We start from the raw sequence: 26,944 nt of genomic DNA, 5'->3' as shown, positions 1-26,944 counted from the left end.
GTTTTGAAATTGTATGAATTGAGTCTTATTAGTTCATTTCTAATAAGTGCCTTTGTATTTCATTTATTTGCTGAAAGGATTTTGACAATGTAGCCAACATTTAAGTGTATCTAGGTCTCCAATGTCTAATAGCAACATAAGAGAGTTAATCATTAAATCCTTGCAGAGATCTGTATGATTTCAACTACAATCAGCTAGGGTAGATATCTCACTATCGAAAAATTGATTCCCTCAGGGTTTTCATCCTACAGTTTGCCCCAACAAGAAGCCTAATCTCCATTAGAGAGAAAAATAAACAAGCATGAGAAAATAAGCTCTCAAATCGTTTTATACTTTCCCATGGAATTTTCCCAAACAGACCTTCTAAATTTCCACTTCAAATATTCATTAAAACACCTTTTTTCTAATATTTCCCTTTTTAGTTCACTCGCCTTAATAAAATTAGTTAAAGTCATCCATAACTTTTTTTTTTATTGGACAACTTTATTTAACTAATTAAATCACTCCCTAATATTGCCCAAAATTATTGCATGAGAATTAAATAGGCTAAATGGGTCATCTCCAACTACTTTGCAGAAAAGAACTTCTCAAATTCCCTCCAAAAAAGCTGTAAAAGACTCTGTTGGGGCTCACTTGTGCATATGTTGATGAATGCTATTTTTATGCTATTGGAATGAGCATGGGGTTCTTCCACATTTTTTATAGGACTAAAACCCTCTCAAGACTTTCAGTTTTTTATTTGAAAGATAATTCCTTGCAGATTGGTGTGGTTTTATCCAAATGCCACCATTGTGCTTAGTGTAGAGTTTCAGTTTCAATTTGCTGGAGTGAAGATCTTTGAAGTTTTTTCATATTGCAGACTTAACAGGGATTGTGAATGTATTGTTGAAGTTATTGCAGAGATGATTGAGATCGTTGACAACAAGTGGAACAGTTTTTGTTGTTGTACTACTATTCAAGGAAGTTATGTAGGCTTTGGAATAGTATGATGGAAGTTGGTTGATACATTGTGCCTTGCAAATTTGTTGGAATAGCTTACAAACTTGGTTGCCCTGTTATGAACTGTTTTCTTGTAGGATCAATGGACATTTGGAAATATTTGCTGCTGGTTTTATGGGCCGGTACGTGATGCTCTGTTTCCTAGTATAGGTCTGTGAGTTTGTGATGGTTAGCACCTATCACATCTTTATCAAATCTTTATTAGACCTTTGGAGGTGCTATTCCTGAGTGAATTTTTGAGTTGGGCATATGAGAGTGCTGCAATGTTCCTACCAGGCCTGCAAGGTTCATTTCTTGGTAAAATGGTGTTGTTGGGTGAAGTATATGGTGTTTGAAGGTACAAAATACAATCCATATTCATTATTGGTGAATTGGGTAGAATTGATCATGATTCCTGAGTTATGAACCTGCTTATCAGACTGCTACAATATGTTCTCTGGGCATTATTAGACCTGTTCAATCCCTCATATCAGTGAGAAAACAAGTGTTACTATCCTGCAACAGCTCCTTTATGCATTATCCAAGTTACTTCATGTGTTGGGCAATTGATTGTCTTCATTATCTGTGTTTTGGAAACCATCATAGTTATGTATTTGCTGTACTAATTGTTATTTTTCCAGAGATCACTGCAAATGTAGTTGCATTACCATATTGGTATATGCTTTCCAAATGGCAGCCATCTCTCTAATATAGGATGAAGTATGGATAGACATGTCCCTTCATGGGACATGTCTATTCATTAGTATTTAATTAATATAATAACAAATATGTATCTCATATATTTAATATATATATATATATATATATATATATATATCACACTTATATATAGAATATGTATATTTGCACTATAGTTTATCCAACTAAAACTACCAAAAATTAACACTCCCTCTTAGTTAGGGAAGATAAACAAGATTCATACACAATATGACTAACATATTAGCTCAACGTAAAAATGGTTTCTATAATGTCAACTCATTTGACTTCCCAGTTTTTTGGATGCCAACTCATTTGGCAAATGTCAACTCATTTGACATTTGAAAGTCAGCTCATTTGACTTTCTAGTTTCTTGAATATCAACTCAATTGATATTTGATTTTCAACTCATTTGACATTTGAATGTCAACTCATATGACATTTGAATGAAGTTATTGTAAGATCGTCACCTTACAATGACTTTTGTAAATGCAAGTGATAATCATTTGGAAGTCGTCACTTCCTTGTGATGTAGACAAGGGATAGGCCCATATAGTTATGAACAATATTCATATCTCATAGTCCTCTTAACTGTTTACAATTTATTGATCATTGGAGAATCCTTCTCAACATGATCTACTCCATTTGAGTCTTGAGATCACTGAAGTTTGACGAAACCGTATCCTCTATCTGCTCCCTCTCTTTCAAGGTTGCATCTAATGAAATGTCAAGCTCCCTTTGAATCTCAATCTTCCTCAGAGTCGGAAGTCAATTTTCCTTTTTCTTGCAATAACATTCTTGAGAGAAGATCAAGACAAAAAACTCTTATAGTATGTTTTAAAAATAAATAAGAGAGATTTACAATATTAGAAATACAATACTTTGAAATTGTACTGAAAAGAAAATACTTATCTTATGTAGTCAAAAGATAATGCCCTCCAGATGACTTCTATTAAGTCATTGTTTTCAAGATAAGTAAGTATTAACAAGGATTCCCTTCTCCATTGCATGAAAATCACGTATCATTATATTCCTGTTGTAGCTCATATAATAGGTAGTAGTTTATAGTTTATTATATTGTGCAATGGTCTTGGATGTTGACCGATCTTAGTCACTACCCAAACTCTTCTTCCCCATTGACCGATTCCTCCAACATTTAAAAAATAAAATTGTTTAACATCTGTGCCAATAATTATAAGTAACATCCTTAAGACCAATCAAATAAATGATCCACATAAATGATGAACTGAATACTCCTTTTGTAATATCCAATAAGTTCCTAAACTTCACTCTATCTCTCTTTGATAACCACATTACTATATATTTGTCTTCATTCATTCTTTTGTGCGCTGGTGTAAATGGTTATTAATCACACAATGAGGAAAATCGGTTTCAATAATGAATCAAACAAATCATTGTTCAAGCCTTTTCATAGTCAAGAAAAACATATCCTATATCTATTTCCTTATCATGTTTTTCGCTCTTCAATTTCATTATTTGATCCTTGATACCTTTCTCACTTCCTACGGTTATTAGTCTCCATATAATTATATACAATGATCTGTGGTTTCAAAATGATTGGTTGTTTACTATTGTGTTGATGGAGGTAGCACTAGCATCTGTATGGAATCTCTTAAATTTGGCCTGTATCACATCTCTATACCGTTGCTTCTTGCTTATTCAGTAGTTTAAACTGTTAGTTTAAACTGTAGTTAGCTTTGAACAGCTGTTCGTCCATATGCTATTATTTAGCAAGTAATTGTTTTGCTAACTAATTGGTTAGATTAGAGACGAATATTTGTTAATTAATTGACCACTTTTGGAAACAACTAGAAACCAACTTGGTTAGGGTTGTTAAGTTTTAATTTCGACTGTCGATTGAGAATCAATCTCGGCCGTTGGTTTCCCAACAGGAGTAGTATAAAAGGAGGTTGGGGGGGCATTTGGAAGGACAAGAAAGAAGTTTAGAGAAACATTTGCAGTGCTAGCAAATGAGTTTGTAAGTTTGCAGTGTTAGCAAGGGCGCAGTGTTAGCGTGGGAATAGCAAATGGGGAATATCAGTGGGAGAAATTAGGAGGTTGTCGGAGTTCTGCTAGTGAGAGGCAAGGAATTTTGTATCTCTTGATTTGCTGAAGTTTAATATAATTCCTCATTTGTAGAACTGCTTTTCCCATAGGGGTTTTTCTAGGGACAATTTGTCCAAAAATATTGTGTTCATTGTGTTGCACATTTCTTTCCGTATTTTATAAGTGAAGTTGTAGTTGTGTTATTTTTCGATATTAGTTGGGAATTTGTTTTCAGCAAGTTTAATAATTGTTTACAATAGGAGATTAATAATCAGTGACTGCAATAGTTAATTTTCACATGGTATCAAAGCATTGTTAAGGGTAGAAGAGTTCTTCCCTAGGAAAGAAATTTTGATCTCTTTAGATTTATTATTGCTTTAATCCCATGAGATGGCTTTAATTGGTTTGAGAGATCGGGATCGATTGGATGGTGCCTCGAATTTTGGTGTTTGGAAGGCCAAAATTTCTTTATTGTTGGAAGGGAATGGTATCAAGAATTATGCTACCAGTGATGTACTTGTACCAATGGATGCAACACAGCTTGCAGCATATAAGAAGGACGATGCCAAGGCAAGGAGGATTATCCTTGATGGTGTCAAGGATCATATTGTTCCACATATCACAGAGCTAAATATGGCGAAGAAGATGTGGGATGCCATTCTAAATCTGTATCAGAATGCTACCACCAACAAGAAGTTGATTCTTAGAGAGAAGCTAAAGAATACTCAGATGAACCAGGGAGAAGACGTCACAAGTTAATTCACCAGGCTCAGACTTGTCAAGGACGAGTTAGCAGCTGTTGGAGATAGCCCTAATGATGACAAGCTAGTGAGAATAGCCCTAAATGAGTTTACTAAACAATGGAGTGTCTTTGTTCAAGTTGTCAGAGGACGAGATACTTTACTGAGTTGGGATTGACTATGGATTGATTTCACTCAGGAGGAGTTTAGACTAAGTCTTATCAATGGGGCCAACAAGAGTCAGAAAATTAAGGTGGAACAAGAGAACATTGCCCTAGCGGGTAAAGGGAAAGCAAAGAAGGGATCTAGCAAAGGATTGAATTCACAAAGTGAGAAGAAGAAGGACTTTTCTAAGGTCAAGTGCTTTGGATGTCACGAGTTTGGTCACTATGTTAGTGACTGCCCAGAGAGGAAGAAGGGTAAGAAGCAGGTGGTAGCTTCAGCAAGTGCGAAAGAACTCTCTAGTAGAATGGAAGATGAATTTGCACTCATAGCTTGTATGGTTAGCTCAACCTCACAGTGTGTTTGGTATATAGATAGTGGGGCGTCATTCCATATGATAGGAGTTACAAGGAGGACACCAACATCCAGATTTCTATGGGAAACTTGTCCAAACTCAACCTAGTTGGGAAAGGGACTGTTTAGTTTCAGAGGGAGAATGCAAAGATAATTCCACTTCATGATGTGTTGTATGTGCCAGGCTTAGGTATGAATTTGATTTCTGTATCTGTTCTGCAGGATAGGGGGTATAATGTACTCTTTAGAGGTACAAATGTGTTGATTAAGCATAAGGATTGGAAATCACCCATAACTATTGGAGTTAGGAGTGGTCGCCTTTATAGGTTGCAGTTTGATACTCGTAAGGCACTCATGATTAACAATAATCCTAGAGATCTTGGAGAGCTATGGCATAGGAGGATGGGCCATATTCATCATGGAGCACTTAGATTGCTTCGTGAGACGGTGATAGGTGTTCCAGAGGTGAGCACAGAGCATGACGATATATGTAAGGGATGTGTGTTGGGGAAGTTCGCAAAAGCATCTTTTCCAAGGAGTGACACCAGATCTAAGGGTGTTCTTGATCTAGTACATTCAGATGTTTGTGGACCGATGTCGACGAAATCTCTTAGAGGATACGAGTACTATGTTACTTTTATTGATGATTTCTCTAGAAAGACTTGGATATACTTCTTGAAGACTAAGGGTGAGGTTTTTAGTTGATTCCAATTGTTCAAGGCTCTTGTGGAGAATTCAATAGGAAGGAAGATAAAGGTTCTTCGGTTAGACAATGGAGGCGAGTATAAAGGAAATGTCTTCTAGGAGTTCTGTACCAGAGGAGGAATCAAGAGAGAATGGACTATTCCTTACAATCCACAGCAGAATGGAGTTGCTGAGAGGAAGAACCGTTCTATATCGGAGGTAGCAAGAGCTATGCTACATGACTTGGACATGCCCCGTTACTTATGGGCAAAGGCATGTAATACAACAGTCTACATCCATAGTAGAGTTCCACACAAGGTGCTAGGGAAGATGACACCAGAGGAGGCTTTCACAGGGAAGAAGCTAGAGGTTGGTCACTTCAGGATATTCGGGAGTTTGGCATATTGTCATATTCCTGGAGATACACGTACCAAGTTAGATCAGACTGTAGAGAGGGGGTACTTTGTTGGGTACAGTGAGACCTCAAAAGCATATAGGATTGTCATTCCAATGACTAAAAGAATTATTGTTAGACATGATGTCAAGTTCATGGAGGACAAGGCATTCAGGAGATCTAGAGATTTGCCAACAGATGATTAGAGTGAGCAGCCAACAGAAGCTCCAAGACCAAGTCAAGGGTAGCAAAGCTCAAGTACAGTTACCAGTACGAGTGTAGACTCAGGTAGTGAAGATTCACATAGTATGGAGCAATAGGTGCAACAGGAAATGCATCTAGAGGACTTAGAGGTTGACATTTCATCCTCTACAGTTGGCAGCAGGAACTAAGAGGTTCTAGATACACAAAGGGATACTCAGGAGTTTGTGGGATCTCCTAGGAAGAGTACTAGACAGTCGAGACAACCAACCAAGTTCAATGACTATGTGGCATTAGTTAGTTAGTTGGTAGATAGTAAGCCTTCTAGCTATTAGGAAGCTATAGAACATCAGGTATGGCAAGATGCTATGGTTGAGGAATATTCCTCAATAATGTAGAATGATGTGTGGGAGGTAGTGCCTAGACCAACAGATAAGGCGATAGTTGGATCACGCTGGATCTATAAGATAAAGCACGGTGCAGATGGTAGCATCAAGAAATACAAGGCTAGGTTCGTGGCAAAGGGGTTCTCGCAGAAGTAGGGAATAGACTATGAGGAGACATTTGCTCCAGTTGCCAGGTATACTTCTATACAAGCTGTAATCTCACTTGCAGCACAGATGGGATGGCAGATCCATCAAATGGATGTCAAGACAACATTCCTTAATGGTGAGTTGAAGGAGAAGGTATACATAGAACAACCAGAAGGCTTTGTAGCACACAGCAAAGAGACCCATGTGTGTAGATTGAAGAAAGCATTGTATGGACTAAAGCAGGCTCCTAGAGCGTGGTATGAGTGCATTGATACATACTTGTAGAAAATAGGCTTTGTGAAGAGTGAAGCGGATGCTAACCTCTACTACTTGATGGTTGGGGGTGAGATTTTCATTCTTGTTCTTTATGTGGACAACCTGTTTCTTACAGGTTCACTAGGGCTCATAGTGGACTGCAAGAGGAACCTTGTAGAAGAGTTCGAGATGAAGGATTTGGGACTTATGCATTACTTTCTAGGCATGGAAGTGTGGCAGACAAATGGGGAGATTTTCCTTGGTCAAGGGAAATATTGCATTGAAATCTTGAAGAAATTCGAGATGGAGGATTGCAAAGCCATGTCTACACCCATGATCACAAATTGGAGGAAGGTAGATACATCTAGGGAGAAGGATGTAGATCCCACTTTATACAGATAGTTGATTGGTTTGCTTATGTATTTGGTCAACACTAGGCCATATATAGCATTTGCAGTTAACTCTCTTAGTCAGTTCATGGTTGAACCAAAGAGAATGTATTGAATAGCGGCCAAGCATGTATTGCATTACTTGCATTGTACAGTTGAGTATGGGATTAGATATGTTTGAGGTGAAGGTATCAAGTTGAAAGGCTATACTGATGCAGATTGGGCAGGAAGTGCAACGGACAACAGGAGCACTTTAGGGTGTTGTTTCAGCTTGGGATTAGGAGTTGTTTCTTGGTTCAGTAGGAAGCAGAAGTCTATGGCTCTGAGTTCAGCAGAAGCAAAATACATAGCAGCTAGCATGGCGACATGTGAAGCTATATGGCTTCGGAAGTTGTTAGTAGCTTTGCTTGGTCAGAAGGTTGAGACTACTGTGATACATTGTGATAATTAGAGTTGCATCAAGTTGTCTGAGAATCTAGTGTTTCATGATAGGTCTAAACATATAGATATCAGATATCACTTCATCAGAGATTGTGTACAACAGGGAGTTGTTCAGCTACAATACATACCTATAGAGGAGCAGTTAGCAGACATTCTGACTAAGGCATTGGGGAAGGCAAAATTTATCTTCTTCAAAGATAAGTTAGGTGTCATGTAGAACAACTTCCTTGCTAAGAGGGAGTGTTAGTTTAGTTAGCTTTGGACAGCTATTCGTCCATATGCTATTATTTAGGAAGTAATTGTTTTGCTAACTAATTGGTTAGATTAGAGACAAATATTTGTTAATTAATTGACCACTTTTGGAAACAACTAGAAACCGACTTGGTTAGGGTTGTTAAGTTGTTTTAATCTCGACCATCAATTGAGCATCAATCTCGGCCGTTGGTTTCCCAACAGTAGTAGTATAAAAGGAGGTCAGGGGGACATTTGGAAGGACAAGAAAGAAGTTTAGAGAAATATTTGCAATGCTAGCAAATGAGTTTGTAAGTTTGTAATGTTAGCAAGGGCGTAGTGTTAGCGTGGGAATAGCAGCGAGAGAAATTAGGAGGTTGTCGGAGTCTTGCCAGTAAGAGGCAAGGAATTTTGTATCTCTTGATTTGCTGAAGTTTAATATAATTCCTCATCTGTAAAACTGGTTTTCCCTTAGGGGTTTTTCCAGGGACAATTTGTTTGAAAATGTTGTGTTCATTGTGTTGCGCATTTCTTTCTGTATTTTATAAGTGAAGTTGCAGTTGTGTTATTTTTCGATATTAGCTGGGAATTTGTTTTCAGCAAGTTTAATAATTGTTTACGATTGGAGATTAATAATCAGTGACTGCAATAGTTAATTTTCACATAAACTTATAAATGTAGTCAAATTTACCGCATCATAGAGATAATATGGACTGCAGCAAACATAGTTTCTAAGCGACTACCATCATAGTCGACCAAGCTTAGTCCATTTAGAATTCACTAACAGAATTGTATTTCATTTTTCCATGGCCAAGATTACTGTCATTCTTCCTTTTGTTTGTTTAATTGATGACACACTATTGAACCCCAATACAATACTTCTTGACAAATAGTTATGACATGAACTCCTTACAATGTTTGGATACAACACTACAGTCTGATCCTTCCACGTTGGATGTAAATATCGAAGAATGAGTTCTTGGTGGGTAGAATCTGCTTTTATAATTTATCTCTTCAAAATATTTTCTTAAAACTCTCCAGAAAATTATTATCTCTATGTTTTCATCTCTTTTTCTGTATTTGCAGCCTGGCTCTGATATTGTGCTATTTTTCCAGAGATCACTGCAAATGTAGTTGCATTGCCATATTGGTATATGCTTTCCAAATGGCAGCCATCTCTTTAATATAGGATGAAGTACGAATAGACATGTCCCATGAAGGCAACCCTCACATATTTAATATAATAATATGGCAGCCATCTCATTAATATAATAACAAATATATATATCTCACATATTTAATATATTAATATATATACACTATATCTCACACTTATATAAAGAATATGCATATTTGCACTAGAGTTTATCCAACTAAAGCTACCAAAACTAACACTAGTGGTATACAAAATTGTACGGGTCTGATTTTTGTTGTCAAATAGTCATAATCTTCCTTCCAGCGGTTAAAAGTGAAGTTTTGGGGTGTTCGGAAGTGTCTAACCAGCCATGAATGTTTTGTGGAGATTAGAATGAGTAGTTAATGAATCTGGATGCCACTCATGCTGCCCAGTGCTGTTTACTGAGCTTTCTATGTGTTGATATTGTGGCAACTGACATGTAGTGGGGGTTGATGCTGTGGTGCTTTTTTTCGGTAACATAAAACCAATATTGTAAAGACCCTAAAACGGTCGATTTTAGAGGTTGCACTAAAATGTTGTTATAAGCGGCTAAGATGCATAATGCATTGTAATGTTGGTAAACGTTTTTGCTGGATAATAGAAAGGTTGAATGCTGTGTAGGTGGATGTAGCCCAGGTTTTGGGTGAACCACATTAAATCTGTGTGTTATCTGTGTTCTTTGTTTTTTCTTCTATTGTTTATGCATATAACTGTTTATTCTTATATTGTTCTGGATCTGTCAAACCCTAACACTATGCGCATGCAGACTTGCACCAGCAGTTCATTCATCCACTTAGGTATTTTATTGTTATTTTCAGTTTTGTGTGTGGTTTATGCTTTTTGGGCAAACATGGGGAAGTGATTTCTTCAGTGCTATTCTATACCAGTGCTTTTATCAGCATTATAATCCTTATCAACACTCGATAACAACAAATTGATAGGTTTCTGTTGAGATTACCTATTGCTAAGAAAAGAGGGTGTCTATTGCATCAATGCTAGTGTCCAGGTATTGGTGATTAAGATGCATTGACGTTGAAAAGAAAAGCGGAGGAAGCTATTTGGAGTCGGGGATTGGAAGTGCCAGTAGTTTCATCCATCATGATATGCATATTGGGGAAAGTTTGAATAAGTAATCTGCAACACAGTCTGAGATTTTGGGGATCAGAGGTTGGAAATTACCTCATACAAGGTAGCCAAATGAGGACAAGTCTAAAGTTATGATCTTGATAAGATAGTATAGTGAAAAGTTTCACAGATTGAGTTTGGAGATATTGTATGCCGCATACCACATTGGGATTGTCTCTGTATCTTTAAATCCGAAAATACATGCTTAAGAAAACATTAGTATTTAGGGATCAAAATTACCGAGGTACTCGGGTAAAGAGATGGTTGGAACTCCAAGTCCAAAAGGTAACATGGTGACATGTATTGGGGATTTTGTTGTTTGGAGGAAAAGCATGTTGGGGAAAGGAAGCCCAAAACATCAAGGCATGGGAAATAAACATGTCATCTAAGGCATTACCTGGGGGCTTAGTGAGTTTAAATCAGTAGAAATAAAGACATTTACAACTTGATGGCAACCCTTAGGTTCGTTTCTTTGAGATCGATAGTTTTGGAAGTTGGAAGACAATTGAATAAAGGGATTATCTCCTTCATCCAGGAATAACATGGCAAATAGGCAAAGCAGAGATGATCTCAACAGTATCTCAGTAATACAGGTACACATTCCAAGTAAAACTGGAATTAATGTCTTATATGGATGGCAGATTTATGGCATAGGACAATGGGAATCTCATATGGAAAATGGATTCTTTCTGAAATGCAAGGACAAATTTCCTGATGTCATCCACCAGATAATTATTGAGTTTACGAGATCACAAACTTGTGAGATTCCCTGATTACATCATACTTGCATAGCCCAGAACCAACCCTTGCAAAAAACATAAATGTAATGACCCTTACTATAAAGGCCACTGAAACCCTCAAATTGGACTTAGGAATTTTGTCAAACAGTTGGCATGTAACCGAATAAGGCTGCAATATTACTAATTGTTGTACAACGAAACCTCAATATATGATGCCAATAATGTATGAACAACAATTCCAGATTATAACACTACCAATCTAAGAGATAGATGACAATATGAAACTCAAATATGAAGTCCAATGCAATTCTGATTTTATGACAGCAAATAGAACTGATTACAATGAGAGACTGTCACAACTATGCACTTCTAATACATCAAGCTCTTGACAATGCAATGTTATGACATGAACAATAACCCAGTTCAGATTTGGAATGCAAATGACGAAACTTTTACAACAGTTATTAATGACTGGAAATAACTATTTATGCAATGACAGTGCTGACTGTTCTAATCCTTAACATGCAATATTTTGGCAATCAATATTTTGTGCACCTGGAATAGCTCCAATTTTGCCGGATATGAATGCTGGATTAATGCCACACGAAGACCTCACAATCTGCCCCAAACCGACTCACAAAATTGCTGCTGCTGCCCAACTAACAGGGCCGTACAGGTACGGCCTGGTACGACTGCTAGATAAAAATATTGCAGCATTTTTTTGTCACTCCAAAAGCAATAAATCTGGGCGCCTAGGGTTGCTGAATAACCCCCTAAAATATGAAATTCTACCAAGTTAGTAACCGTTGTACCAAAAGCCCGGACTGTTAGTAAATGGCACCTCCCCGCGTTAAGGGGGCAACCCCAGGATAGCCTCGCTGGCGAGGACCCCGGACACGTGGTAGCGACAAACCGCACGGACAGACCTACGTCACCTTCCGTTAGGGGCCCACTCTGGGGACATCACAGCCCACCACGCTTCGCGGGTCTCGACCTCAAGACCTCCGGCTCTGATACCAAGTTAGTAACCATTGCACCAAAAGCCCGGACTGTTAGTAAATGGCACCTCCCCGCATTAAGGGGGCAACCCCAGGATAGCCTCGTTGGCGAGGACCCCGGACACGTGGTAGCGACAAACCGCACAGACAGACCTACGTCACCTTCCGTTAGGGGCCCACTCTGGGGACATCACAATAAACCACCTTGGGAAACATGGGCAGTCAATTCAACATCCAAACCAGGAACCTCTGCTTCCTTGTCAGTTATTATGTGTGCCCTTCACTTCAAATTTGAAAAGATGGTTGCTGCTATTGATGTGTTTAGAAATTAAGGTCACTATGTAAGGCCTACCCAAGTCCTTTCAGCCAGGGGGCTTTTTCAATCCCCAAATCCAAGAGTGCTGCACTAGCCCAGCTACTATCCCTTCAGCTTTACTCTCCAGAAAACACTCTACCACTGTGTTTCATGGTCCCTCTCTTGATTATCAATACCAGGCCAGTTAGAAGTGTAGCTACACTCGTTTCATTCTGAATCACGATTCAAGGTTCAGTTGCATCTCGTCTTGGCTAACACAATTGCAACTATTTCCCACATGGTCAGTACTGTAAGTGCCTAGGGTGTCAAGATGGAAGCCCATGAAACCCTTCTCAAACCTCTTGTTTAATGTCTAAATTAGAAATCGGAATTGATATCAAATCCCAAAAGAGAAATAAAAATTTCATTATTGAGCTTTGTCACTTCTGAGAGGAGGAAGATAACACATGATAATTTGAAATATTGCAGAAAATTACTAAGAGGCAAGTTATGAAAGAGTGCATTCAATCAGGGGATGCTCTTCATGATTCTTTAAGCCTTCTGCTAGGTATGACATCTGAATCTGGTGAACAATTCTAAAAGACAATGACCCAACTCGTGCCAATGACAGTGACCTCAGGAGCACCATGGGCTAATTTTCTGTTATGCATGTTGTTACTCTTAAAATATTCTAGGTGGAATTTTAGCTTGCTATTGCTTCTGATATGGAGCATTTACTTTTATGTATCTACATGGTGGAAACCTAATTGTTTAGCTATAACTTCATAGTTGTCCTAAATTTATCTTTCTTAAGTCTTTATTTGTAAGTTTTGTATCCTTTTGTCTTTTGACTGTCTTGTGACTTTCTAAGCCTTGCAGATGTAAAATCTCATGTATTTTTTGTAAAATGCAGTTTTTCTCCATAATTACAGCCTTCCATTATACTAGATATTTTTCCTGTGCCTAGTGTTTGTCGTAGTGCCCCAACTTTTAGTTTCTTGCATTATAGGTTCTAAAATGCATGAAATTATCATTTTAAATCTTAATGTTCCTTGTTTTCTGCAGTTTGTAAGGACTGTATTTATCAGAAGCTTGCTGAAGAAGACACATATCATTGCCCTATATGCAATGTGTATCTTGGTTGTCTGCCTAAGGAGAAGCTAAGGTATTGAATCATGATTTTACAATGTCTTTCCTAATTTATGGTTTAGCTGTTTTTATCTGGCCATGATTCATGTTACATTCTTTGATGAGATTTCACATTTGCACATTTAATAGGGCATTGGAATAGCTCTCATCAATGGATGTGATTTTTATTTGAAGGTGTCTCAAAACTTAGTATATCAGCACAGCTTAACTTGATGCATCTTTAAATTGCTTTTTCCTTAAATCTAAATATACTTATTTGGTCTCTTTTATTTATCGTTTTTACATTGCTCAGGATGCAGCTGAAGGAAATTGTATAATGCTTTTGAGCCATGATCTGTGTAACAGAAATAGTTCACTAAAACATGTATTTTTGTATACACAATTCATGGATTATGATAGTACACCCTGGAGTAATGCATACCCTTTCAATATAAATAAATAATTAGAAATATGAAGCTCTTCAAATCTAAATTATGGTATTTAGTTTGTATGTTTGTTGTTCCTAAGGGATTTGATGCTTTGGACCTAGTTGGAGCTCCCTCAAACATTTTTAAAATTTTCTTAGAAGGATGCCGGATCATGAGATCAAAATATTTGGCAGGAATAAAGATTCTTGCTGAAGACGTAAAAAAGAATTGTCCATGGAAAGTAATTTGTCCTGTTGATTCACTTAGACTGGCCGTGTTGAAGATGTGATGCAGAACATCATACAACAACACAACTCTTAGGATACTCACTGATCTAAGCACCTTACAAGGTTCTCTTTTTATGGAATTGAGGCATCTAAACAAGATTAAAAACTCTCTCCTATTTGACAATCTCCACTAGGATCCATGCTTGATCCAGAGGCTCCTCTATTCTCATTGCTCATTAGGATTGTCCATAACTTGCATTTGTTGACTGATTATATTCTGATTTGAAACTCATGATTTGCTGGTCACAATAAACTGTAAGGAACAGTCATTGATGATTTCCACAAAAATGATAATGAAGCCAATCACTTCAGTCAGATTTTAGATGGTTTAGTTATAGGACTTTTACTCAATTTATAGAAAGTTCCAACGGCTGAATAAGAAGTTATTGTTAGATATTCTACAAATTCTGATCAACCAATACTGATATAATGACTTTACTTTTGCTGCAAATCAATCTACTTCAATTCTGGGCTCCATGTTTTAGTTCAGGAAGTCTGCAATAAATTCTAAAAATTATATTTTATCTCTGCACTAAATCGTCAAGGATCAGATTGCTAGAAGAGCAGACTTTTGATAATATTGTGTGTCCTCTATCCACAATCTTGCTCCTACTTTATACATTGACCAAGGGTCTTGTCTTTTCATAAGACACAACCCCTTCTAGGTTGGCCATCCATGAAACAATCCTATTCCACTACAAATCAGCGGCCTTTTCATTTAACTAATAGTTAATTAATAATCAGCTACAATAGTTAATTACAAGGCAATCAACCTCATTAGCAATAGACCTAGGGCTTCAGAGTTCTCCACAAATAGTCAGTCTTTTAATCTCAAACCAAATGCATTAGTTTGGTACTTTAAATTGCTGATATATTTCAGAAATGGGAATTTTTAAATGGTGGAAAGCAAAAATACTACACAAACTCTGTGGAAACCTTTGGAAGTGAGGGTTTGGATATAGTTTGGAAAGAAATTGATGGATTTCTCCTTCTAAATAGTGGACAACCCTCCAACTTGATTCATTTGAAAGAAGATTCACCAAACTTCATTCCAGAATGGGTTTGAAATCAAAATCAATCACCATATATGAGTATCACCGTTCACGTGCTTAAACAACAATTTGATAGTAAAAACAACAATGAAATGCAATGCTTTATCGAGAACTTCATCCAAAACTCCACCAGATGATTACCATTAACACAAAGAGGGGTATTTTAAACATATGCAATCAGTTTTCATCTGTTCCAACCAACCCTCAAGGTGGCTGAAACTTGATTCAATTAGACTCCATTTAACAACTTTTTACTAAGCAACTTTTGTGCAACTTTGCAATTTTTCGACAACTTGTAATTCTAACCTCCAAATGGACATTACTACATCAAATTTGTGCCAAACATACCTTAAATGACTGAAGGGTGCCATGACCATGCTGGTATACCACATTCAACCAGTTTGACCTATTATGACTGTCTAGGTACTGATTGGCCTTACAATGCAAATTGACCTTTCAGCCATGCAGAATGGACTCAAATGAACATAATAAACATGTCTAGACTTAAAAACAGTATAAATGGCCTTTTCCTTGGCCTTATAACAAGTTTTGACCAAAGATTTGGTCTTGGTGCTTCATTGTGCTCCTGGTGTTCCTGCACCAAGATGTCAAAGATAACTAGGTGAGTTACAGATATAATAAGCACTTAATGTATCTTGAATTGCAAAAGATGAAAGATTGATTCTAATTTGGCCCACAAGTAGGAGGTATTGGATAATGAATTTTGATCAGGATGATATAGCTCTTGGACTTCTCGCTACTGCTTCACTCCTCAAGTTTATCCTTGATAAAGGAGTCAGTCTCATTTATTCTTGATTAAGTTTAGTTTTTATAGTTCTGTGTGCATGCACCTGCCAAAATGTCAAAGTGTTTCCTCAGTTCTTTTTCATTTTGAAATAAATATTGTTGTCAATAAATGGACTCACCTAGAAAATGAGGAAGAACTGGGATTTCACATATTGTCAATGGACCTTTTTCATTTGACAAATCTCAGCGCTAACACTAAGACATTTTATTTGCTTCCCAAGACTTGTCTCTATTCAAGTGGTTTATATTATAATACGCTTATGGACCATTATATTTTGTGTTTGGTTAATGTTCTACATGTACAGGCCGGATAACAACTTACAAGATGTCAGGAGCAAAATATTCCCTTTGAAAAAGAAAAAGATGAAAGCAGCCGAGAATATTTCCCTCAGTTCTGCACCTGCTAGGAGGAAGGAACGCTCACTGTCCTCATTAGTAATTAATACTCCTCCCGTGTCAGCACAGACTGGCTTATCAAGCCGAACAAAAGCTGTTGCAAGAAAAGCTGGTGCATCAAGAGGAATAGGCAATAAGGTAAACAGTGGAAGGGATGTAGACACGGCACAGGATAATTCTGAAAGGCTTGACTTGCTAGAACGTCCAAACAAGATGTTAATAAAGAAACAGGTAAAGAAGATAAAGCTATGCTGTATTCTTATGGCACATGTGCTTGTCAATGCATTAGAGTTTATGGGATATGTATTTTTTAAAACTATGTTTTGTATCGTAGACTTTCCTATGTATTTCATATGGTCATTGTGAAAAGGATATACTGTTTAGTTTTGAAAACAATTATATATGGTCATGCCTTTTTTGTATCTAACAACAACGCAGTTCCCTCAGCGTAATTCAGGGGGTGATCCATCAAATCAAAATGCTGATGATGAGTTAAAAAATGTAACCAGTCCAGAAAGTGGTCGACAAAGAACAGGAAAAAGTACATCATGGGAACCACTAGCATGTCTTGTAGAGGCAGCAAACAGGACAGAGATCTCTCAGCCGCCTTTGCTAGGCTTGCCTGCTATCAAAACAGAAGAAGCTGATAAGTATCGAAGCATGAAGCACACAAATGGAATTAAGAAGAGAGGTTCAGGTCCAGTAAATGGAGCTAGAAAGAAGGAGTCAGGCAAGGTTCATACTGGTACGAATTCAAAGGTAGCTCGGAAATTGCATACTACAGCTCCAGAGAGAATATCCATATCAAGGAAACAGAGAAATGTAGCTTTGGAAAATGATTCTTCTGTAAAATATGAAAGAAGAAGTAATCCTGTTTGGTTTGCCTTGTTAGCTTCTGAAACTCAGTAAGGATACTTTTTCTCTTTTTGGTGATGCATGCAATTAAAGTGAAGGCATAATATTTTCTCTTCACAGATTAAAAATTTTCCTTGGAATAATTTGATAAACATGTTTGGGCTAGTTTTAATTTTTTATGCATAACATCTTGCCGGGCAAGTATTTTCATGAAAGAGAATAGCTGAATTGTTTGTCTGGGATTATGCAATGTTTGTATGCAGATCTGGAGACAATGCTCTTCCACAGATTCCAAAATGTTATCTCAAAGTCAAGTAAGCTGTCTCAACTATCCTGCACTCTAAATTGTTAGCATGCATGCACTATTCATATGTACAAAATGTAATGATTAAGTGGGGGTAAATGATAATAATTGATACTTGGTATCCAAATGCACCAAGTTAGAATGAATTCTGTATTTTGTTAACTTTGGTATGTATAATAATAAAAGTATGGAAGCATTGTATGTGTTATTATTTCTTGTGAAACCCAGAAAGATTTCTCTCAAATATTTGTTATACTTTGGATAGCAAGGCTTGCATTTTTAAGGAATTTATATACCACAGTCCTTTGTCATTTCCCCCAGAAAATATTCCTGAATGCTGCCATTGTGTGTGTGTGTGTGCGTGCACGCGCATGCACGTGTGCACACCACAAATCCACACAAGTGCATGTGTGTGTGCACACTCATAATTGTCATATACTCAAGTTTAGTGGCAACAAAAAAAAAAAATCATTGTTTTTATCACTAGAAAAGGCCCCATGGCTAAAAATCATAAATTACAAAATACAATGATAGGCATAGCAATAAAATTATAGATATAAAAAAATATAGTAGAATGTACTTAAAACAACTCATCAAAATAGATAGTTTGATATACGAGCTCATCCTTGTGACATCCCCTACTTGTAATAAGATTTTTATTAATGAATAAATACATTTTATTCCTTTTTAAAATAAATTAATAAATGAATCTATTACCTGATAGATAAAACAAGTAAATCATTCATTAATACTTAGAGGGATAAAATAAATAAACTCTTAAATAAATGAATGAATTTCAAAGCTATTAATATTTAAGTTAATTAAACAGCTAATAAATGAATAAATACAAACTCATAATTAATAAGTGAAGGAATTGTATATTCCCACATTATCAGCAATCAATAAATAATCAATGCTGAGGCATATCGTTTAAAAACATTGAACAGAAAGAAACAAGAAAAGCACAGTAATAAAAATACCTGGACCTTCATTGGCAATATTAAGTAATAATTTATACTAGTACTACTTACGTCTGGTATAACCAGACAAATGTCAGTGCATATAAAATCATAGTAGATTGCTCTAAATCATTGATCTATCTTATTAGACATATTGAGTTTAGTTTTCAACACCTCCTATTATTAAATTAGTGTACAATATCATAATCATTAGAATACTGAATTAGAAGAACAAGGTATAGTGAAGGCTTGTTTAATCCAATTGATAGGTCATTCTGAGATGGCTAGGATCAGCATCCCTATTGTTGCCTTGAGGATTGGCCAAGATGGAATCAAGATGCCTAGAGGTCACCCAAGATGGGATCGTGGGCTTGGATCCATGGAAACCTTGAGGAAGGCAGTTGATATTGGATTCAAACAATCTTCTGTGTTCAACTCTCTTCTAATTCAGTACTGTATCTGAAATAGTTTAAATTTCCTTATCCGCAAATAAATTATTTCTGATTTTAAATTAAATATAATGGAATTATTTCCTTTCCAATTTATGGTGGAAAGGAAACCAAGTACAGAGATAAAGACCGTCAGGTCTGATAATAGAGGTGAGTTTTTCCCTTCAAATAGTTTAAAGAATTGTACAAGGATGGCATATGTAGATAGTATACAATTTTGTAATCCCCACAGCCAAATGGGGTCTTGGAAAAGTTTAGTAGGATGGTTACGGAGATGACAAGGTGCATAGCGCACAACCAAAATCTGCTTGTATCAGTATTGGGCGAAAACAGCTAACATGTCAGTAAACATTCTTAACCAGAATACATCTAAATTATTGCAAAACATCATTCTTGAAGAAGTATGGTTATTCTTGAAGCCATGACTTGAGAAAGCACTTTTTAAATTTTCTCCAATTGCACTTGTGTGAGATTTGCATTAACAATGTCTTGTCTAGGAGAGGATAATTTCATTTTAACTTTAAGTTTAAAGGCTAGCGAAATCTCCCTTTCATGTCAAAACTAGATGACAAGGATGTCAACCTTTTTTTATTCAAGCCTTATCAACATAAATTTCGTTTCAGTTCTATGCCTCATTTCAGAAAACTTGGATGGTCAACAAAGAAGTATTGGGTTTAGGAAGGCCATGCATGTGGAGGTTGAGCTTCTTAGCTAGAGCACCTTTCTTTCTTTCTACCACTTGCTGCAACATAAACCATTTTGCTTGAGCCCATTCCTTTCTTGTCTTCATGGTACTTAGTCCAAGATAATAATCAATTTGAGAAACTTTAATGGGGCATACTGTTCCATCCCAATTTTTGGCTCAAATTAAATATGTTTATATAGCTGTTGAGGTTTCATGGAAGTCAGTTGACATGTAAAATTAGTTATGATCATGTGAAATGGTAAGATGGTTAATCATTATAATTTCATATGAAGTTGGCATGCTAGTTAACAGTTATGATGATATTTTAATGCTATGTTGGAAAGTTGGTTATTCATCATGAATTAATGGAAAGTGAAATGGTGGTTAGCTGTTATGATGGTTTATGAATAATAATTGTTATGGTAATTATGGTTATATTGAGGAATATGATATTATCATGGAGAAACTCTCCCTTGTAGGAGCACATCGAAGGGGGGAATCATTGCCAGAAAGGAGTTGGGCAGGGGAGCATCACCTACCATTTGAGGAAATAGATGGGAGTTCTGAACCACCACGACCAAGGATGAAACGGCTAGACAAGCAAGAAGAACAAAGGATAACCATGAGCTAACAAATTAAATTAAAAACATTATATAACTCAAATAAGAAATATTACCTTCATTATGTGGATGATCTTGGTGTATCTTGCAAAGCTACCATGTCTTAGTATAGTAATATCATGCCTATACTCATACTTGTGTGGGTATGAAATATGTACGTATGTATACACATATATGTATATAGATATGTATGTGAAGTTCATCATTAACGTATACATATATATACCTACATATCAAAATTAGTCAGACAAGCATGAATATATATAGGAACAACATTAATATACTAAGACATGGTTAGGTGTATGTTGCCACCTTTTATTTTTATGTACATCTTGACCTTGTCCATGGTCATTTATTTTAAAATGCTTGATCAACCTTATTATATTGTGTATCCGCCACCTTATGGCATCGAGCTATCATATTTGTATGGATATTTCTTTTTGAATTTTTATAAGTTTTGCAATGTTCTTGCCACCTCAATCTTGGTCTAACTGAACAAACGCGGGAGGTCATTTTCCATCTTGGCCGATACTTGTTCTTATTTATGCTCTTAATCATGCCGTAGAGGCTCCTCTCTCTTCTATCTCTCTGCATATTTGTTTTGAGCATTTCAAGTTTCTATGAACACCATAGTATAGTGTTACACGTTGGAGCCCATACAAAAGCTATTATTAGAGATATATTGTTAGAGCCGAAGCTCGTGGACTAAGCTCGTGATTATTCATCAAATTGTTCTGGGGTCTTGGTGTCGGTTACATCATAAATTTGCATAATCATTAGATCGATTGTAGGGGATTAGGTCATGCTTTGTAAATCCCATTGTATTTAATATATTTTATCTTTTCCCATATATGCCAAATTTCTTAGTTCTGCTATTAGCTTAAATTCGTGTTTGCAAGTATAGAGCCGAACATATTTAGTTCCATGATGATCTTATTTGATCCCCAATATGCTTTGCTAGTGTGATATTGAGTTGCATTTCGATATAATTTGAGCACCATACAAAGGCACAGTCGATATGTCCTTAAGATGGAGAGCTCTCTTGATGTGATAAAAATAGAATTAAAAGCTTATCGTCTTATGATGCCATAGACCGATAAAGGCATGATTTTTGGCAAAGGAATAAGAGGTCATGAATTTAATATAAATTTTCCCCCAAATAGTAAGGACCATCATGGTTGAGCTAAGGGAGGAAAGAATGGGAAGAATTCTTGCAATGAAAGAAATAATATAATCATTTGTTAACATCTAAATCAAATATAAAAGTAGCTCATGGGAATTCCTTGTATGAAATCTTGTTGCCAAGCTGAGCAGTGGGTTGACATTCCAACACTAGAATGCTCAGTGATTGCATTGTGGTGTCCTAGGCCAATTCCCAGGGTAGGGAGCGACTTTCTTGATCGAGATTGTGTGGGGATATTTAAGGGTCTGTGGTTGGGAGATTAAGCCCTTGACAATGCTTCTCCTCTCCACAAGATGCGAAGATATGCACAAGACAAAGATAAGTTATGCATTCAAATATTTGTTGGTAACAGGTATCTTACTTAATGAATTTGAAACTTGTAAGTTGAAGATATGTTAGACTGATTAGTATTGTTTAATCAATTATTCCCTTCAACTCTTAGAAATTAGTTTCTCTTTAATGTATTCGGAAAATAATTAATCTGTTGATTCTCCAATTGAACATGAAATGTATCTATATGCATGAGATAGGCTTACTTGATGGTTGTTGTAATTGTCCTTCATTTATGTGAATAATGAATATGAACGTATCTTTTACCTATATTTTATTGCCATAGTTAGCAATAGGATAGGAACGGGCTGATACAGTGGAATTTGATACCCTAAATGGTATTGGTCATTATGATACAGTGGTATAACTATCTGTGCCTAAGTGGTATATGTGAACTAACTTGGGTTTTGCTAATGCTGCCCTAGATAGATTTCGGTTTCTGAATTTAGGGCATTACAAAACTTAAAATCCTCAACTTAGCTTCATTTGATATTGCCTTCCATTGTTAGTTGGGATATTTCAGTTAAGCTGATTTTAACCATTAATCTCTTTTCACATGAACATAACTTACATAATTGTCTTCTCATGAATGTGAAGTAGTAACTATCTCAATGATATGTTAGTCGTTAGCTAATGCCCAAGAAAAGGGGTTGTTACAGATATCACTCAGAACTATGCCTTTATACATTGCCTTAGTCCATCATTTCATTTCTTAGTCACATACCCAAGTTGAAAAACAAAATATTGGCTAAGTGTTATGTTTATTAGGTTGTCAGAGTTTGGGTGTTGTTCATGCTGTCATGTCTTTACCAATGGCCCTGACTTCTTGTTGTTAGACGCTTTGTATTTGGATAAGTCCTTTTTTGTTGGCCTTTCAAACTTTGGGTGGTGCCCTTATTTTATCTGCCTCTCCACTATTTCCCTAATCACTAAATCCAAATGTATAAAAAGTTCTTAAGTGTTCATTAAACTTTAAACGTGTTAGCAACTCTTGTGCCCCCATCTCCATTAAAGCACACATTTCTTTGCTTTTCTGGTCCCCAAAATTCATGCATATCAACTGCTTTTTTTGTTGGACTTTCAGCTTGTTGATGGTTCTCTTATTTCACAACCTTCTTCAGCATCCTTTTCATGGCCTTCTTGATCCCAAAAGTCCGAAGCTAAAAAGAGTAAAGTATTGGCATTTTAGGATTTAGAACTTTCTTGTTCCTACTGAAGTCCAATGCCTCAATTACTTCTACCTTTTTCTCCGATCTTGTAGTCCAAAATTTCCTTTTCTCTTCTAGTGCTTTTTCCCTTGTCAAGCAGTATCATCGATCCTTGATCCCAATGTCTTATCCCATTCTAAATTCATCTAAAGTTTTTGAACTTTCAGGCTTTCCTCTACTTTCTTTTCCATCTCCAACTCCTTTAATGTTTGCCTTTCCTCCGTTGAAGTCATATCCCCTTGCTGACATCATCATCACAATATTTTTGGAGTTTTGCTTCCCATATTTTTCCATAGCAGGAAGTAAGGTTGATTCATAATGATCAAAATGCCCAAAAAAATAGTATATTGTTGAGGCACCGATGATGAATGTACCTTCTGCCAAGTCAGATTGGCTGGTATTTAGGTGATTCAATGCCTGATACATGTATTCTATTGGGGTATCAAAGGTGGATGTGCTCTCTTTCGTTCCCAGTGATTATGCTTTTGAAAGGAGGCCCAATTTCTAACAATGCAGAGCTATAGATCTTTCTTGGATGTCAGTGGTTTCTTGCTTCTCTCCTAGGTCCAATGGTCTCATTTATACCCCATTCTCCAATACTTAAATGGTTTTCACTTTTCTCTGTCTACAAATCTTAATGCTTCATTCTTTAAGGGTCCAACACCCACTCCATCAACTCACATTAATGGCATCAACTTGCTCAACTACCATAAATAATTGGAAATGTTTAAAGTGCCACAAATTAGAGTTACAACCTAGGATTATAGTCTTGAAATGCATATCAAAGTTGTCAATATTAATCATAGCATAGGATAGTGTTAAAGTTGACTTTGTACAATATGTGAAGGTACCATGGAGAGCGTATTATAAATATAACTCCAAAATTATAGGCACATGCTTAGGGTATTTCCAAACATTTTGAAATTCCCTTCAGCTTGCTTAGTGGCTGTGAAAGAGAATTCTGTTTGAGAATGTAACAGCATTCTAATACAATTCGAACGTTGTAATTATAATTCAAACAATTCGAATGTTGTAATTTATTATTCAAGTTTACGTATGAATCTGTGGAGTTTAATCATGGATAAATAAGTGCATTTGTTTACAATACTCTCATTTGATGCATCATCATGCTTATATCATACTTTAGTATTTTCCTTCTGTTGCACCTCTTTTGTTAGGTTGATTTTGTTACCTATAAATAGGCACTATTCTTGATAGTTTTGCTCAACCAATTGGTTTAACAAAAAAATATTGAATCCATCTTTGTTTTTAGTTTGAAGTTGGTGCATTCACTATTTCACTACTTTACAGGGAATAGCCTTAACAATTTTTTGTAATTTGTCTGTCTTACTCTTGTCTATCCCTCACACCCGTTACAAAGGCATCAACTAACTATTTTGAGGTAGTAAGGTAACTAGTTGCTCTCATGTTTGGTGACAAATCTTTGGAGTCATATCAACTAATTGGGTTAAGTTACTACCATCTTTTATGAAAACGATATTATCATCTTCCCTTGGTCATTTTTTATTTGTTCAAGCTTGAAGGAAGACCCTCATTTAAGTTGAGTTGGACTTGTAGGAGAGAGAACCCATTCCCATTGAGTTGGCCTTGAATCCTCCATTATTCTCTTGACGAGCATTTTCTATTCACTTAATGACCACCTTGGCCTCATTAGTGGGATTTTGTTCTAAGAAGTTGAGCAGTGGTTTTGGGACCCAACATCACTTGCACCTAGTAGCTATATTTGTCTGCTTGTTTTAAATGTAATGTTGATAGGTTGTGGGTTCCTTCCTTAGATTTCATCTTGTGTAAGAAATTAAAATCTCTAACCGTTTTAATGGCCCTAAGAATCTACCTCTTAAAGGTGGGGAATGTGCTTAGTTCCAAGAGCACTTTATTCTAAATTTATCGTGTTCTTGGGTGGCTAAGTTAACCCAAGCACAATTCTTCCTTAGTTTTGTACTAGTCTTCTCATATTGTTTTTTATATTAAAATAAGCCAAAACAAGGGGGCTGACCCAATAAAACAACAGGAGACAGAGCCTCAAGCACTATAGTTACCAAATATTAACATCGACCAAAAAGTAGTATTAACAACAGATTGTCAGCCAATCTCTTCCCTTAATTTCAAAAACCCGTCCCACTATCTAAGCAAATACTTCAAAAGCACATACCCCTTCCTAGCCACAAACATACTATACAAGCAATGAAACATACATAAACTACTAGATAACATATTAATAGAAGTACTAAAAGTCCAAGATCCATCTATAGTAAAATGAAATCTATGATAAAGAGCTACACAATGATAGTCTAGAGCTTATGATCCCCTAGGATCCAGATAGAACTAAGCGGGAACAAAAAGATGAAACAGCACCGAAACATTAAGCATTAGTTTTGCCCTCCTTGGGCTTAGAGAGCAGCAGCCATGTCCAATCATCAGTTAAGAACCTAGACAAACTTCTTGGCAGCACCTCCACCAACGTCCTCCTCTTGGTTCTCCTTGTTATGTTGAAGCAAACATAAAGTGGTGGTGGAGGAATGCATAACTTTCACAGTAAAGTTAGCCAACCTAGTGAAGCTTTTGTCTATGATTTCCAAATCTTTCTTAATTTTATTTATTTCTTCCAAATTGGCTACACACCTCTCACAAGAAACACCCTTAGCTTTTCCACCCACACCAACATTATGTGCCTTCAAACTTTCCTCAATGGCAACTTGTTTGCCTTTATCTTTGGTATGGGTAGTGGAAGTAGCACTCATGGGAGAGGTATTTTTACTACCTTCCTCTTGCTTGGTTGTAGTAAGGTCAACAATATCCATTTTAAAGCTAGCAAAAACGTGAGTGGAGTCAGTACTATTATTAGTGACCTCCTCCTTGCTTTTACCATTGCCCTTTTAGCTAGAATCATCATCCTCCTCCACATATTTTTCTCTAAGGGCTTTCTCCTTCATCCTTAGCTTGGCAGAAATTTTGTTGGATCTAAGTTGGGTTTTCTAGCAACAAGGTGAAATTTAGGCTCATTTAGGGCTTATTCACAACAACAAAGGGTCTCCCTAGAGAAATTATATTCTTCTGGCCAGATTTGAAATGGGAATTTGAAGGGGAAGCCCTAGGGGTTCGATGGTTTTTTTTTTGGTATTTAAACATTTTTTACTCTTGAAGGGTGGTTTGGGGTTTACTAATATGAGCAGAGATGGTTCTGGGAGGACACAACGCTAAGTGGAAATTATAAAGGCAAAACATGAGGCCTTGGTGGAGGATGGTGTAGTTTCCACCTTGTCTATGAAGCTTTCATGTCTCTATAATAATGTATTCCGAAGAATGGAGAAAATAGAAGAGGAATGAGATAAGATTACGGTGATGAAAAAGATCCAATAACAAAAAATGGTAGTATTAGTAAACCCCAAACCACCCTTCAAGAGTACACCCTTCTAGAGTAAAATATTTCATTACAACCATGTGCACTTGATCCCAAGGTTGAGGGAACTCCGATCGATTGAAGCCTCCAACAGTTTGGTAGGTTCTTCATTCCTTTGAAAAAATCTATTTAGACTAGCCTCATTTGAAACCTTACTCTTTATTTCCACTTCCCTTCCCTTGGTCGAGAGCCCAGTGGCCTGTGCAATAACCTCTTCGTTGACCTCAAACATTATGCCTCCCTTAGTGACTCTCACATCAGACCAATTGTTCACAAACTCCATAGAGTAATTCTGATCAAACCCTGTCATAACTTCTGTGAAAGTCACAAATGTTGCCCTCGTCAAAAGTC

The 26,944-nt window shown here is 36.6% G+C and overlaps 1 protein-coding gene across 4 annotated transcripts in view; it reads left to right on the top strand.

Moving 5' to 3' along the window:
• DRIP2 (DREB2A-interacting protein 2) overlaps positions 1-26,944 on the top strand; it is an 81,881-nt gene that overhangs the window by 37,546 nt on the left and 17,391 nt on the right. For 2 of the 4 annotated variants that reach the window (XM_089831781.1, XM_089831782.1), the window contains exons 4-7: positions 13,547-13,646; positions 16,489-16,810; positions 17,027-17,484; positions 17,698-17,748. In XM_089831781.1, the coding sequence (XP_089687907.1) occupies positions 13,547-13,646; positions 16,489-16,810; positions 17,027-17,484; positions 17,698-17,748 (931 nt within the window). Of the gene's footprint in view, positions 1-13,546; positions 13,647-16,488; positions 16,811-17,017; positions 17,485-17,697; positions 17,749-26,944 lie in introns of all 4 variants that reach the window. The other 2 variants (XM_089831779.1, XM_089831780.1) reach the window with 1 other exon arrangement.

The sequence above is a fragment of the Cupressus sempervirens genome, chromosome 5, assembly GCF_028749045.1.
Source record: "Cupressus sempervirens isolate cs-2001-9-10 chromosome 5, ASM2874904v1, whole genome shotgun sequence".
Classification (NCBI taxonomy): Eukaryota; Viridiplantae; Streptophyta; class Pinopsida; order Cupressales; family Cupressaceae; genus Cupressus; species Cupressus sempervirens.
Note: the sequence above shows the minus strand (reverse complement) of the source record. Positions and strands in the feature narration are given on the sequence as shown.